Genomic DNA, 11,397 nt, shown 5'->3' on the forward strand with positions numbered 1-11,397 from the left:
ACTTTTTGAAAATTTGTTAAAAGTTTTAAAAGGAGACATATGAACGTATTTGCAGAACAGAAACAAACTCACAGCCTTTGAAAACAATCTTATGGTGACCAAAGAGGACGGGTGGGGGGAGGATGGATGGGGGGTGTGGGGTTGGCAGGTGCACCCTGAGGTCTATGGAATGATGGGCCAATGGGGACCTGCTGTCTAGCACAGCGAACGCGACCCAATGTTTTGTGATCATCTGTGTGAGAAAAGAATCTGAAAGAGAATGGATGTGTGGACATGAATCCCTGAATCTCTTTGCAGTACAGCAGAAAGTATCCCAACCTTGTATATCAACTCGACTTCAGGAGTTCCTGTCGTGGCGCAGTAGTTAACGCATCCGACTAGGAACCACGAGGTTGCAGGTTCGATCCCTGGCCTTGCTCAGGGGGTGAAGGATCCGGCGTTGCCGTGAGCTGTAGTGTAGGTTGCAGACGCGGCTCTGATCCCGCGTTACTGTGGCTCTGGCATAGGATGGTGGCTACAGCTCTGATTCGACCCCTAGCCTGGGAATCTCCATATGCTGTAGGAAGCGGCCCTAGAAAAGGCAAAAAGACCAAAAATAAAATAAAATAAAATAAATCAACTCTACTTCCATAAAACTTTAAAACATGTCCAAAAAGAGAAATGCACGTAGAACTGAGAGGCTGTACATACCCACAAGTCCAGTCACGTAGCCTTTGTCCTTCAATATTTTTGCAAATGTCGTCTCATTTGGTGGCAAGCCTCCGGAGGCTGCCACCCACTGCAGAACACGCGAGCCGGTGCTGGAAACCATACCTGTCATGAATCATTTTCCAAGAAATGTTACAATCAAACATCAAGGTTTTGTTTTGTTTTTTTTTCCATTGCACCCCCAGCACGTGGACGTTCCCAGGCCGGGGATCGAAGCTGAGCCACTGCAGGGACAGGCCCGGATCCTAAACGTGGCGCGGTGGCAGCTTCTCAAACACCAGTTTTTATCATTAGTCTTATTTGTAACCACGGATGATCTGTGGAACATCACCATTCTTCAGCATTAAACTGAACATTCACTTCCTGCTGGAATAAAACCAGTTGCCTCCTGGTTTTATTTTTTGGCAGCAAAAAAAAAAAAAAAAAAAATGATTCATTCCTTGAAAAAGTTGTGCTGTTATTCTGTTATGTTGAAACTGATAACCAAGGAGTTCCTGCTGTGACTCACTGGTAACAAACCTGACTCGTATGCATGAGGACAGGGGTTCGAGCCCTGGCCTCACTCGGTGGGTACAGCATCTGGCGTTGCTGTGAGCGGTGGTGCAGGTCGAAGCCATGGCTCGAATCTGGTGTTGCTGTGGCTGTGGTGCAGGCCGGCAGCTACCACTCCGATTCGACCCCTGGCCTGGGAACTTCCATATGCCGTGGGTGTGGCCCTAAAAAGACCAAAAAAAAGAAAAGAAAGAAAGTGACAAACCAAAAGAGAAATAAATAAAAAAGAAAGGAGAATGAAAAATGATTTTATGGGAATGGATACATAAAAATGATGTTTTGGGAACGGATCTACTTTGCTGTACTCCTGAAACTCACACAACTCTGTAAGTCAGCTATATCCTGGTAAAATGTTTCAAAAGGAAAAAACTGATTTTCTGATTTCATCCCACTGCTGATCGCATCCAGCGCTTCTCAAACGTGTCTGCACGTTGGTATCGTGCGGGGAGCTTCCCAATATTCTCCGACCTGGTTGTCATTCCCGAAACTGTGATTTTCGTTGGTCTGGGGTGGAATTTGGAATGGTTGAAAGATCCCCCACAGGTTTCTCATGAGCTGAAAAGTTTGGGAGCCACGGATGTAACTCCTCCTGTCTCTGTTACAGGCAAGACATCTAGTGCAACGTTTTAAAGTGGAAGCTCACAGCGTTGGGGGGAATGTCAATGGCTGGAACCCTGTGGGGAACAGTATGAAGGCTCCTTAAAAAGCAAAATGTAGAACCACCATACGATCCAGCCATCCCACTCCTGGGCATCTATCCAGAGAAAAGCATCATTTGAAAAGATGCCTGCAGCCCTTTTTCATAGCAGCACTGCTCACAATAGCCAAGACATGGAATCAGCCTAAATGTCCATCGACAGAGGGATGGATAAAGAAGATGTGGTCCAGTGGGATGCTGCTGTGTAGCCCTGGGAACTGTGTCTCGTCGCTTGGATGGAGCATGAGCCTGTGAGAAAAAAGAACGTGTGCATGTCTGTGTGACGGCGTCACCTTGCTGTGCAGTAGCAAATGGACAGGACACTGTCAATCAGCTCTAATGGAAAAGATAAAAATCATTATAAAAATAATAAAAAAATAAATAAAACTCATTCTGCCAATAAAAAATTAATAATAAAAAAATTGAAAAGTGAATCAAGGAGATGTGGTGCATACACACAATGGAATATTACTCAGCCGTAAAAAGGAATGAAATCATGCCAAGTGCAGCAACATAGTTGCAACTAGAGTTTCTCATGCTAAGGGACGTCAGTCAGACAGAGAAAGACACAGACCACAGGAGATCACTTACACAGACCACAGGAGATCACTTACAGGTGGATTCTAAAATACGGCACAAATGAACCTGTCTGCAGAACAGAAACAGACTCACAGGCTTGTGAATGGATAAGCCATGAGGTGCAGCTGTACAGCACGGGGAACTCGATCCATTCTCTTGGGAGAGACCGTGATGGACGATAATATTAAAAAAGAAATGTGTGTCTATGTCTGACTGGGTCACTTTGCTGTTCAGCAGAAATTGGTACTACACTGGCAATCAACTCTGATAAAAGAATTAAAAAAATTCAAAAACACAGTATGGGGGACCCAGAGCGTTCCCTCCCCACGGTACTGAGGAATCAATCCAGCCTTTATTCAAGGAACTGCAGGTGCCCGTCCCAGGCTCAGTTAGCATGGACGCACCTGATCGGAGTGGGTATCTGCCCGTGAGGAAAGCGGCTCTGCTCGGGGTGCACAGTGAAGCTGCCGCGAGGTGCTGGGTGAGCATCACGCCGTCCGCGGCGAGGCGGTCAATGTTTGGCGTCCTGCAGGAGGAAGCATGAGCGTGGATCCCGCAGCCAACACCCATCCAGGTGTTTCCCCCAGAAGCATCCCTGTTCCATTGCACTGCATAAAAATCTACCATCAGCAATAAACACATCCATGTGTTTGTTTTGGGGTTTTTTTTTTGCCTGCACCTGTGGCATAAAAATCTTCCTGGGCCAGGGATGGAATCCACCCTGCTGCAGTGACAACGTCCCATCCTCAACCCAAGGCCCCCCCCCGCCCAGGGAACGCCAACATGGGCATATTCTTAACAGTGACCAAAGGCAGGGGCCAGTCATGCAAGTCAGCGCAGAGGCATCGACTCCATGACTGTGCCCTAGGTTTGCACAAAAGACTCCTGGTGCTGAGAGGGACACGATAAAATATCCAGAACTGAGAGAGTCCAAGATGATTTCTCATATAGGAGTCGGTCTTTTTTTTTTTCTTTTTAGGGCCGAAGCTGCAGCATATGGAGGTTCCCAGGCTAGGGGTTGAGTCAGAGCTGCAGCTGCCGTTTCTACACCACAGCCACAGCACCACGGGATCAGAGCTGTGGCTGCCACCTGCACCATAGCTCCCAGCAATGCCAGATCCTTAACCCCCTGAACAAAGCCAGGGATAGAACCCACATCCTCTTGGATCCTCGTTGGGTTCTTTAAGAGCTGAGCCATGAAGGGAACTCCCTGCGGCACAGAGATTTTCAACAGGGGGCGCTGGAATCATGCATGCGTGCGTGCATGTGTGTGTGCATGTGTGTGTGCGTGCAGACGTGGCGTGGTGGATGGAGGTTGGAGGGTGATGGAACCTAGAAATCGGCCGTTGGCTTACAGACAATAGCAGTGCTTTAAAAAGCATTGTCCAGTGGGTCACAGACTTGAGGTTGCAAGGGGGAGGGGGAGGGAGTGGGATGGACGGGGAGCTTGGGGTTCGTAGAAGCAAACTATGACATGGAGAATGGATGAGCCTTTGAGGTCCTGCTGTGCAGCACAGGGAACTCTATCCAGTCTCTTGGGATAGACCATGATGGAAGATGATACGAGAGAGGGATTGGCTATATATGAATGACTGGGTCAGTTCGCTGTACAGCAGACATTGGCACAACATTGTAAGTCCACTAAGTTTTAATTCAACAATTTTTTTAATTAAAAAGAGGAGTTCCTGTTGTGGCGCAGTGAGTTAAGGACCCAACTCGTATCCGTGAGGATGTGAGTTCAATCCCTGGCCTCGCTCCGTGGGTTAAGGATCCAGCGTGGCCGTGAGCTGTGTGGCATAGGTCGCAGACGCAGCTCCGATCTTGCATCGCCATGGCCGTGGCATAGGTCACAGCTGTGGCTCTGATTCGACCCCTAGCCAGGGAACTTCCCTATGCCACAGGTGCGGCTGTACAAAATTTTTTTTTACATTAAAATAAATAAACAATAAAATAAGAACCCTTGTCTAGGAGAGCTCTTGGGGTGCATGGAGTTAAGGCTCTGGCATTGTTGCCATAGCCGCTTATTTAATTTTTTTTTTTTTTTGCTTTTTAGGGCCACACCTGCGGCATATGGAGGTTCCCAAGCTAGGGGTCGAATTGGAGCTGTAGCTGCCGGCCTCCACCACAGCCACAGCCACAGCCACATCAGATCCGAGCCGTGTCTGCAACCTACACCGCACCTCATGGAACACAGGATCCTTAATCCACTGAGTGAGGCCAGGGATCGAACCCACATCCTCACGGATCTTTGTCAGGTTTGTTAACTGCTGAGCCACGAAGGGAACTCCCCACTTATTTAATTTTAAAATGAAAAACTTTTTAAAATACGCAACATTGCCTGCCTTAGACTGTGCTGAGGGACCTCCTCTTAAATCGTGGCGTGTGACTGTTCACACATGGGAGGGATGTGAGCTGGGTCAAGGGTGTTCCCAGCAAGGATGGCGGGAGTGCAGAATCTCGTCAAGTGGGAATGGCGAGGCCCAAGGCCGGGATGCTTTATCCGCGCCCTTCGGACCAAGGTCCCAGACAAGCCGTTCTCTGCCCCTTGCCTTATGGTGTGGTTGCCATAGCAGCCAAGGTCTCCGATGCCCAGATCGTCCGCCATCAGAAGAAGGATGTTTGGACGGGAGGCGGACAAATCGCCGTAAGCCGAGGGCTTCGAACCCAGAAGCACGCCGATGGTCAGGGCCAGCCCGCTCCTGAAAGACAGCATCCCAGACAAGCCTTCCTCCCACTGCTGTCCATTCCATTGGCACGACTTCTGTAAAGGGGGAAGTTGGGGGTCACCGTTTTAGGGCACGTCGGCAGGGTCATCCCAGGTCTGAAGCGTTTGAATGCACCTGTTAGGTTTTTTTTTTTTTTTCTTCTTGTTTTTGAAATTAAAAAGAACTCATCGCTTTATGGATGCCCAGTTGGGCAGGCCCATAAAGAGCAAGTCAACGATGTTCCAATCCCCAACCCCAAGAAATAAGGGTGGATGGCGTTCCCGTCGTGGCTCAGCGGAAACGAAGCCGCCTAGGATCCACGAGGATGGGGGTTCGATCCCCGGCCTTGCTCAGTGGGTTAAGGATCCGAGGTTGCCACGAGCTGTGTTGTAGGTCACAGACGTGGCTTGGATCCCGCGTGGCTGTGGCTGTGGCGTAGGCTGGCGGCTGCAGCCCCAACTGGACCCCTAACCTGGGAACCTCCATACGCTGCACCTGTGGCCCTACAACAAAAAAGGAAGAAGAAGAAGAGGAAGAAGAAGGAGGAGGAGAAGGAGAAGGAAAAAGATGGAAATCTGAGTCCGATGCAGTTTGCATCCTGGGCTTCCAGGAAAAGCAGACACCTGGCCCGTGGCAGGACTTGATACGCAGCTCGATGAGAAGGAAACGGAATTCCTTCGGCAGGGGTCTGGGGTACCTCCCAGGTAGGGGAGGCTCGTGGATCCTGTGGTTTTGATCGTGAACCTCATGCCGGATCGTCACAAGGCACCATCGGTCACTCACTGGAAAAGGTCACTTTGTCATCACTGCTTGCTGAGAAAGACAGGACCTCACAACGGCACAGGATCCCATCTTACCAAGAACTGCCCAGATGTAACATGTCCTCCCGTTTCTTATATTTCCTGTAAGAAATAAAAAGGTTTATATGAACAGAGGCAGCGGAAAATGAACCAGCTCAGGAAGAGTTACACCTGTAACAAGAAGCAGATGTTAGCCTCTCTCTGATGCTTTTTTGGTTTGTTTTTTCTAGGGCCGCACCCGAGGCATATGGAGTTTCCCAGGCTAGGGGTTGAATCGGAGCTGTAGCCGCCTGCCTGCACCACAACCACAGCAATGCCAGAATTGAGCCACATCTGTGACCTACACCACAGCTCACGGTAACACCGGATCCTTAACCCACAGAGCAAGGCCAGGGATCGGACCTGCACCGTCATGGTTCCTAGTCGGATGCGTTTAACTACTGAGCCACGACGGGAACTCCACTTTCTCTGATGCTTATTGGTAACATCTTAAAACTACTGCTAAAAAGTCACAAAGGGGGAGAGGTTGTCGGGGAGGTTGGACTGGGAGTCTGGGGTTAGCAGATGCAAACCCTTATACCCAGAACGGATAAACAAGCTCCCATGGGAGAGAGAGCTACATTCAGTATCCTGTGATAAAGCATCGTGGAAAAGACTATTTTAAAAAAAAGAATAGGAGTTCCTGCTGTGGTTCAGCAGGTTAAGGACCTGAATTAGTCTCCATGAGGATGTAGGTTCCATCCCTGGCCTTGCTCAGTGGGTTAAGGATCCGGCATTGCCGCAAGCTGTGGTGTAGGTCGCAGATGCTGCTCAGATCCAGTCTTGCTGTGGCTGTGGTGTAGACGGGCAGCTGCAGCTCTGACGCCACCCCTAGCCCAGGAACTTCCATATGCCGCAGGTGCAGCCCTACACCACACCTCACGGCAACTGGGGATCCGAGCCGCATCTGTGACCTACACCTAAGCTCACAGCAACGCCAGAGCCTTGACCTGCTGAGCAAGACCTGGGATGGAACCCACGTCCTCATGGACACCATGTGGGGTTCTTAACCTGCTGAGCTGCAACGGGAAGTCCCCGTATGTTTTATTTGTAATCGTGGTACGCTGGCATAAAGAACTTTCCCATCCTAGCCATTTTTAAGCACACAATCCGCGGCGTGGAGGGCGCATTCATTCTGTTGTGCAAACCTCACATCATCCAGAACCTGTCCCCATCCAGCGCCGACTCCCCCTTCTGCCCCCCCAGCCCCTGGAACAGACCCTACGACTTTCCATCTCTGTGCAGGTGAGTCTTCAAGGGACCTCACACAGCCGGAATCGCAGTCTTTGTCCTTTCGTGTCTGGCTTATTCCCCTGACAAGACTGTCCTTTGGCTTCACTCATGTTGTCGCCTCTGTCAGAATTCCCTTCCTGTTTATGGCTGAATGATACTCCTTTATGTTTTATATTTATGCTATTTATGTTATAAATGTATATATTTATATGTATTATAATATTTATAATAGTGGACTGCATTCTGCATATATCCCAGGCCAGGGATCAAACCTGCCATAAGCAGAGCCTCAGCAGTATCAACACTTGATCCTTAACCTGCTGAGCCACCAGGGAACTCCCTATCCAAACACACACACACACACATTTTTAGGCACCACACCTGGCACATGGAAGTTCCCAGGCTAGGGGTCAAATCAGAGCTATAGCTGCCGGGCTACACCACAGCCACAGCCACACCAGATCCAAACCATGTCTACAACCTACACTGCAGCTCAACACTGAAGCTCATGGCAACGCCGGATCCTTAACCCACTGAGCGAGGCCAGGGATCAAATCTGCATCCTTATGGATACTAGTTGGGTCTGTTACTGCTGAGCCACGACGGGAACTCCCCCCTTTTTTTTTCTTCCTTTTTATGGCTACACCTGCAGCATATGGACGTTGCTAGGGACTGAATCAGAACTGCAGCTACACCACGGCTTTCGACAATGTAGGATCTTTAATCCACTGAGCAAGGCCAGGGATCGAACCCACACCCTCACAGAGACTGTGTGGGGTTCTTAACCCTCTGAGCCACAGAGGGAGCTCCCCGAGCTGTTGTAACAAGCAGGTGGCTTTGACGGCTTATCACAAAAAGAGCAGAGGAGGAAGGCTGGAGATGCATTCTTTTCATACCGCTGGCATGTACACAAGCCCTCGTTTGTTCCCTCGTGTGATTTTTGGCTTCTTAGAAGGTCTATGGGCACACTGATTTTGACATATTTATATATGAGATAACATACATTTTAAATGTATAATATCCTACCCATATTATGTATTACATATGTATACAGAGACGTACAATATAAAACACAATACACATGCATTATGCATGAATTTATAACATAGCATAAAGTAGATATGATTTTTTTCTTGATAGCTGCTTAGTCTTTTTCCTCTCGGGAAAAAAGCATCTTATGGGCAGTTTCTGACGCTTCTGGGCAATGACTGGTTCTATTCGTTCCACCTGACTGGTTAGAGTTGTGATTATATGCTAAACTCACTGACGGGGTTAATTTCCTACAAGGTTTGGTCTGATTTGAAGATCGGTGGTCTGTATTTCGCTACATGAAGGAGTGTGGTTGTTTTTCGTTCCACTCAATGCAGGGATTTATGCCTAAAAGCACAGCATGTTTTTCTTCCTATGGGCTCCCTGTTAGCAGAGAAAACTTTCCATAAGAAAGATACAGAGAAAGAACAGAGGGGCGGGCAGTGGTTCCCAGGAGGTAGGGGGTGGGGAAATTGAGAGGCTTTAAGGATGCAAAGTTGCAACACGTAGTTGAAAACATTCTGGAGAGCTAACTCAGCCCTTGTTGATTATACTCAACTGCTGCTGGAAGGGAAATTTCAAGGTTGCTAAGAGACTAACTGGTAATTGTTCTTCCAAACGAAAAAGCAATGGCGGAGCTCCCTGGTGGCTCAGTAGGTTAAGGACCTGGCAGTGTTGCCGCTGGGTCTTGGGTCACTGCTGTGGCAGAGGTTCAACCTCTGGCCGGGGGAACCAACCCCCCACCCCGGGAGTTCCCCTTGTGGCTCAGTGGGTTAGGAGCCTGACTAGTATCCATGAGGATGTGGGTTCGATCCCTGGCCTCACTCAGTGGGTGAAGGATCTGGTGTTGCTGTGAGCTGTGGTGTAGGTCACATGGCTCGAATCCAGCCTTGCTGTGGCTGTGGTGTAGCCCTCGACAAAGCTCTGATTCGACCCCTAGCCTGGGAACTTGCATATGCACGCGGCCCTAAAAAAAAAAAAAAAAAAAAACCAACAAAAAAATCCGGCCAAACAAACACACAATGGCACCTACAGGACGTGAGAGTCAGCTAACACAATTGTTGAAATCGTATTGCAACAGTTAAACATGTCACGCTGACTCTGTCCCACCTCAGCCTCTCACAGTGTTATCAGCTAATTATATCTAATTGTTATCTCAATTTAAAAAAAGATCCGGCCAAAGGGAAAGGAAGCCCACATTTTGCCTCTGATGCTCTTCCAGGGCAGAAGAAATTGCAGCCCCTGGGTCCCGGGCTGTCCTCCAGCCCGCAGGCAGCTCGCCCACATTTCTTCATGGCCCTCGGCCTCTGTTCCCACAGGCAGTTTTTAATCTCAGCATCTCTCCGGCGCCGGGTCCCCCTGCCCCCGGATCTCTTAGCCTCTTAGCCTCTAGTGGTGCTGCGTGTCCCCTGGCTCTCTGGTTCTTATCATTCTGCATTCCTTCTAGCAATCACCTGGGGGTGGGGTGGGTGTAAATCTGTCGAGTATCTTGCTTTCCCCGTGCAAAGGAACGTATCTCTAAAACCTGGCCAGGTGCCCGGTGGCCGCGTGTGTGTGAGGTGGCCGCCAAGGGTGGCCGTCCAGGCGGCACAGGCAGAGAGGGTTACCTGAAGGTGCGGCGGGGACAGGCCAGCTGCAGGTCGGTGCGTGGCTGCTCCTCCAGGCGCCTGATCCTCGGCCAGGAGACGCCAGGCGATCCCCACCTCAAAGCAAGACGAACGGCCCAGACACCAAGCTAGGTTGTCTCCTGGGCCGCCCAGCCGTCTCTTTTCAGCTTTCCACAGAAGACGTTTTGTTCTTAGTCGCAAAATGCAACACTCGCGGAGGGATCCCGGCAGCTCTGGCAGGAAACAGCAAGCCTTTCATGCAGGAGCCGCCGCCAGGAAACCCGCCGGCCACCGGTCACTCAGACGGGGCGGTCGCTGGCTGTGTCCCAGAGCTGCCAAGCAGTTGCCTTGAAAATCTCTCTAGAACAGTCCTGAAGGGGCGTAGTCCCCCCACCCCACCCCCCACCCACGCTGGCGGCTGCCTCCAAAAGGCGAGGAGGAGACAAAACAGCTCTGACCAGGCTGTACCTACCTCTAGACGCAAATCACATTTGACTTGCTGTCTGTGAAAACAAGGCTCGGTGACCTGGTGGCTGGACTATTCCACTTCTTCTGGGTTCCAAGCCAGGTTTGTGTCTTTGCTCGTGGTTCGAGAACACATTTCCCCATCTGGCAGCAGAAGACAGAGCTCGTTCTCCTTTTGTGTGTGTGTTTGGAAAAATTAGAGTTGATTTATAACAGGCCAGTTTCTGCTGTCCAGCAAAGTGACCCAGTCATACATACATATGCATCCTTCTTCCCCCAGTGAAACTGAGCACCGTTATGACGTGAACCCAGCCAGAAGCCAGGTTGGGACGTGAACCCACAGTTTTTTTTAGATTCGAATCCCTCCCCTGGTGTCTGGACTTAGGGAGGCTCAGGTTCTTGGTGTCTCTGCACAGAAGGGATTCAGCGAGAGACAAAGCCACAGGCAAGAAATGGCTTTATTATGATGAGACATGCGTGAGAGATGCCAGCGGGCAGGTAAGGAGCCTCTGGCCTGAGGATCAGGTTGATGGGGAGGGAGTGGGCACAGGTGGTTGTGGAAGTCCCAGTAGAAGACCCCAGGTAACGGGGGAAACGTAGGGGACCTTGGGAGATCACTGTAAGTAAATTGCTCAAGAAAGCCATCAAAACAAGGATTGACTAGTGCTTGACTAGCGGAAGTGCCCAAATTGCCTCAGGTCTTGGGGTGGGGGGCGGGATGAGCCCTGCAGTCCGGTTCAGACCCAGGGCAGGACTTCAAAGACCGCCCTTCAGCTGCTGTCAATACACACCTTCCCGGATGCAAAGGAGGAGCTATCCCTCCCAGAAAGGAAGAGGCGGGGCTTTTCCGACCCCCATGCGCCCTTGGAAGATAAACCTGTAGCCCACCGGCTCCTTGGATCCTCAGAGCAGAGCCTCCGTGCCTGCCCGCTTGCATGTCTCACAAGCGTCCTATCCTCATAAGTCTATTTCTTGCCTAGCCC

The 11,397-nt window shown here is 50.1% G+C and overlaps 1 protein-coding gene across 3 annotated transcripts; it reads right to left on the reverse strand.

Annotated features, from left to right (window-relative positions):
• Positions 594-10,549, reverse strand: LOC110257939 (arylsulfatase E-like). Of its 3 annotated transcripts, XM_021080950.1 has the most exons (6): positions 10,422-10,549; positions 9,950-10,182; positions 6,099-6,143; positions 5,086-5,235; positions 2,941-3,062; positions 594-813 (listed from the first exon to the last, which is right to left on the reverse strand). In XM_021080950.1, exons 3-6 carry the CDS (start codon positions 6,119-6,121, stop codon positions 638-640), a joined length of 471 nt encoding a protein of 156 aa, XP_020936609.1. In that variant the 5' UTR covers positions 6,122-6,143; positions 9,950-10,182; positions 10,422-10,549; the 3' UTR covers positions 594-637. The 3 variants fall into 3 exon arrangements, with proteins under 3 accessions (XP_020936609.1, XP_020936608.1, XP_020936610.1); XM_021080949.1 differs by lacking the exon at positions 10,422-10,549 and having other exon boundaries at positions 9,950-10,324; XM_021080951.1 differs by lacking the exons at positions 594-813; positions 10,422-10,549 and adding an exon at positions 1,485-2,206 and having other exon boundaries at positions 9,950-10,325.

This window comes from Sus scrofa, chromosome Y, assembly GCF_000003025.6.
Source record: "Sus scrofa isolate TJ Tabasco breed Duroc chromosome Y, Sscrofa11.1, whole genome shotgun sequence".
NCBI lineage: Eukaryota > Metazoa > Chordata > Mammalia > Artiodactyla > Suidae > Sus > Sus scrofa.

What these genes read in the sequence shown, in the direction of transcription:
- LOC110257939 (XM_021080950.1), bottom strand. Translation starts at nt 6,121, where the DNA reads ATGTTACATCTGGGCAGTTCTTG. An exon ending in TTACATCTGGGCAGTTCTTG is followed by an intron (nt 5,236 to 6,098) that starts GTAAGATGGGAT and finishes GCTGTCTTTCAG; the next exon opens with GAGCGGGCTGGCCCTGACCA. An exon ending in CAGATACCCACTCCGATCAG is followed by an intron (nt 814 to 2,940) that starts GTGCGTCCATGC and finishes GATTCATGACAG; the next exon opens with GTATGGTTTCCAGCACCGGC.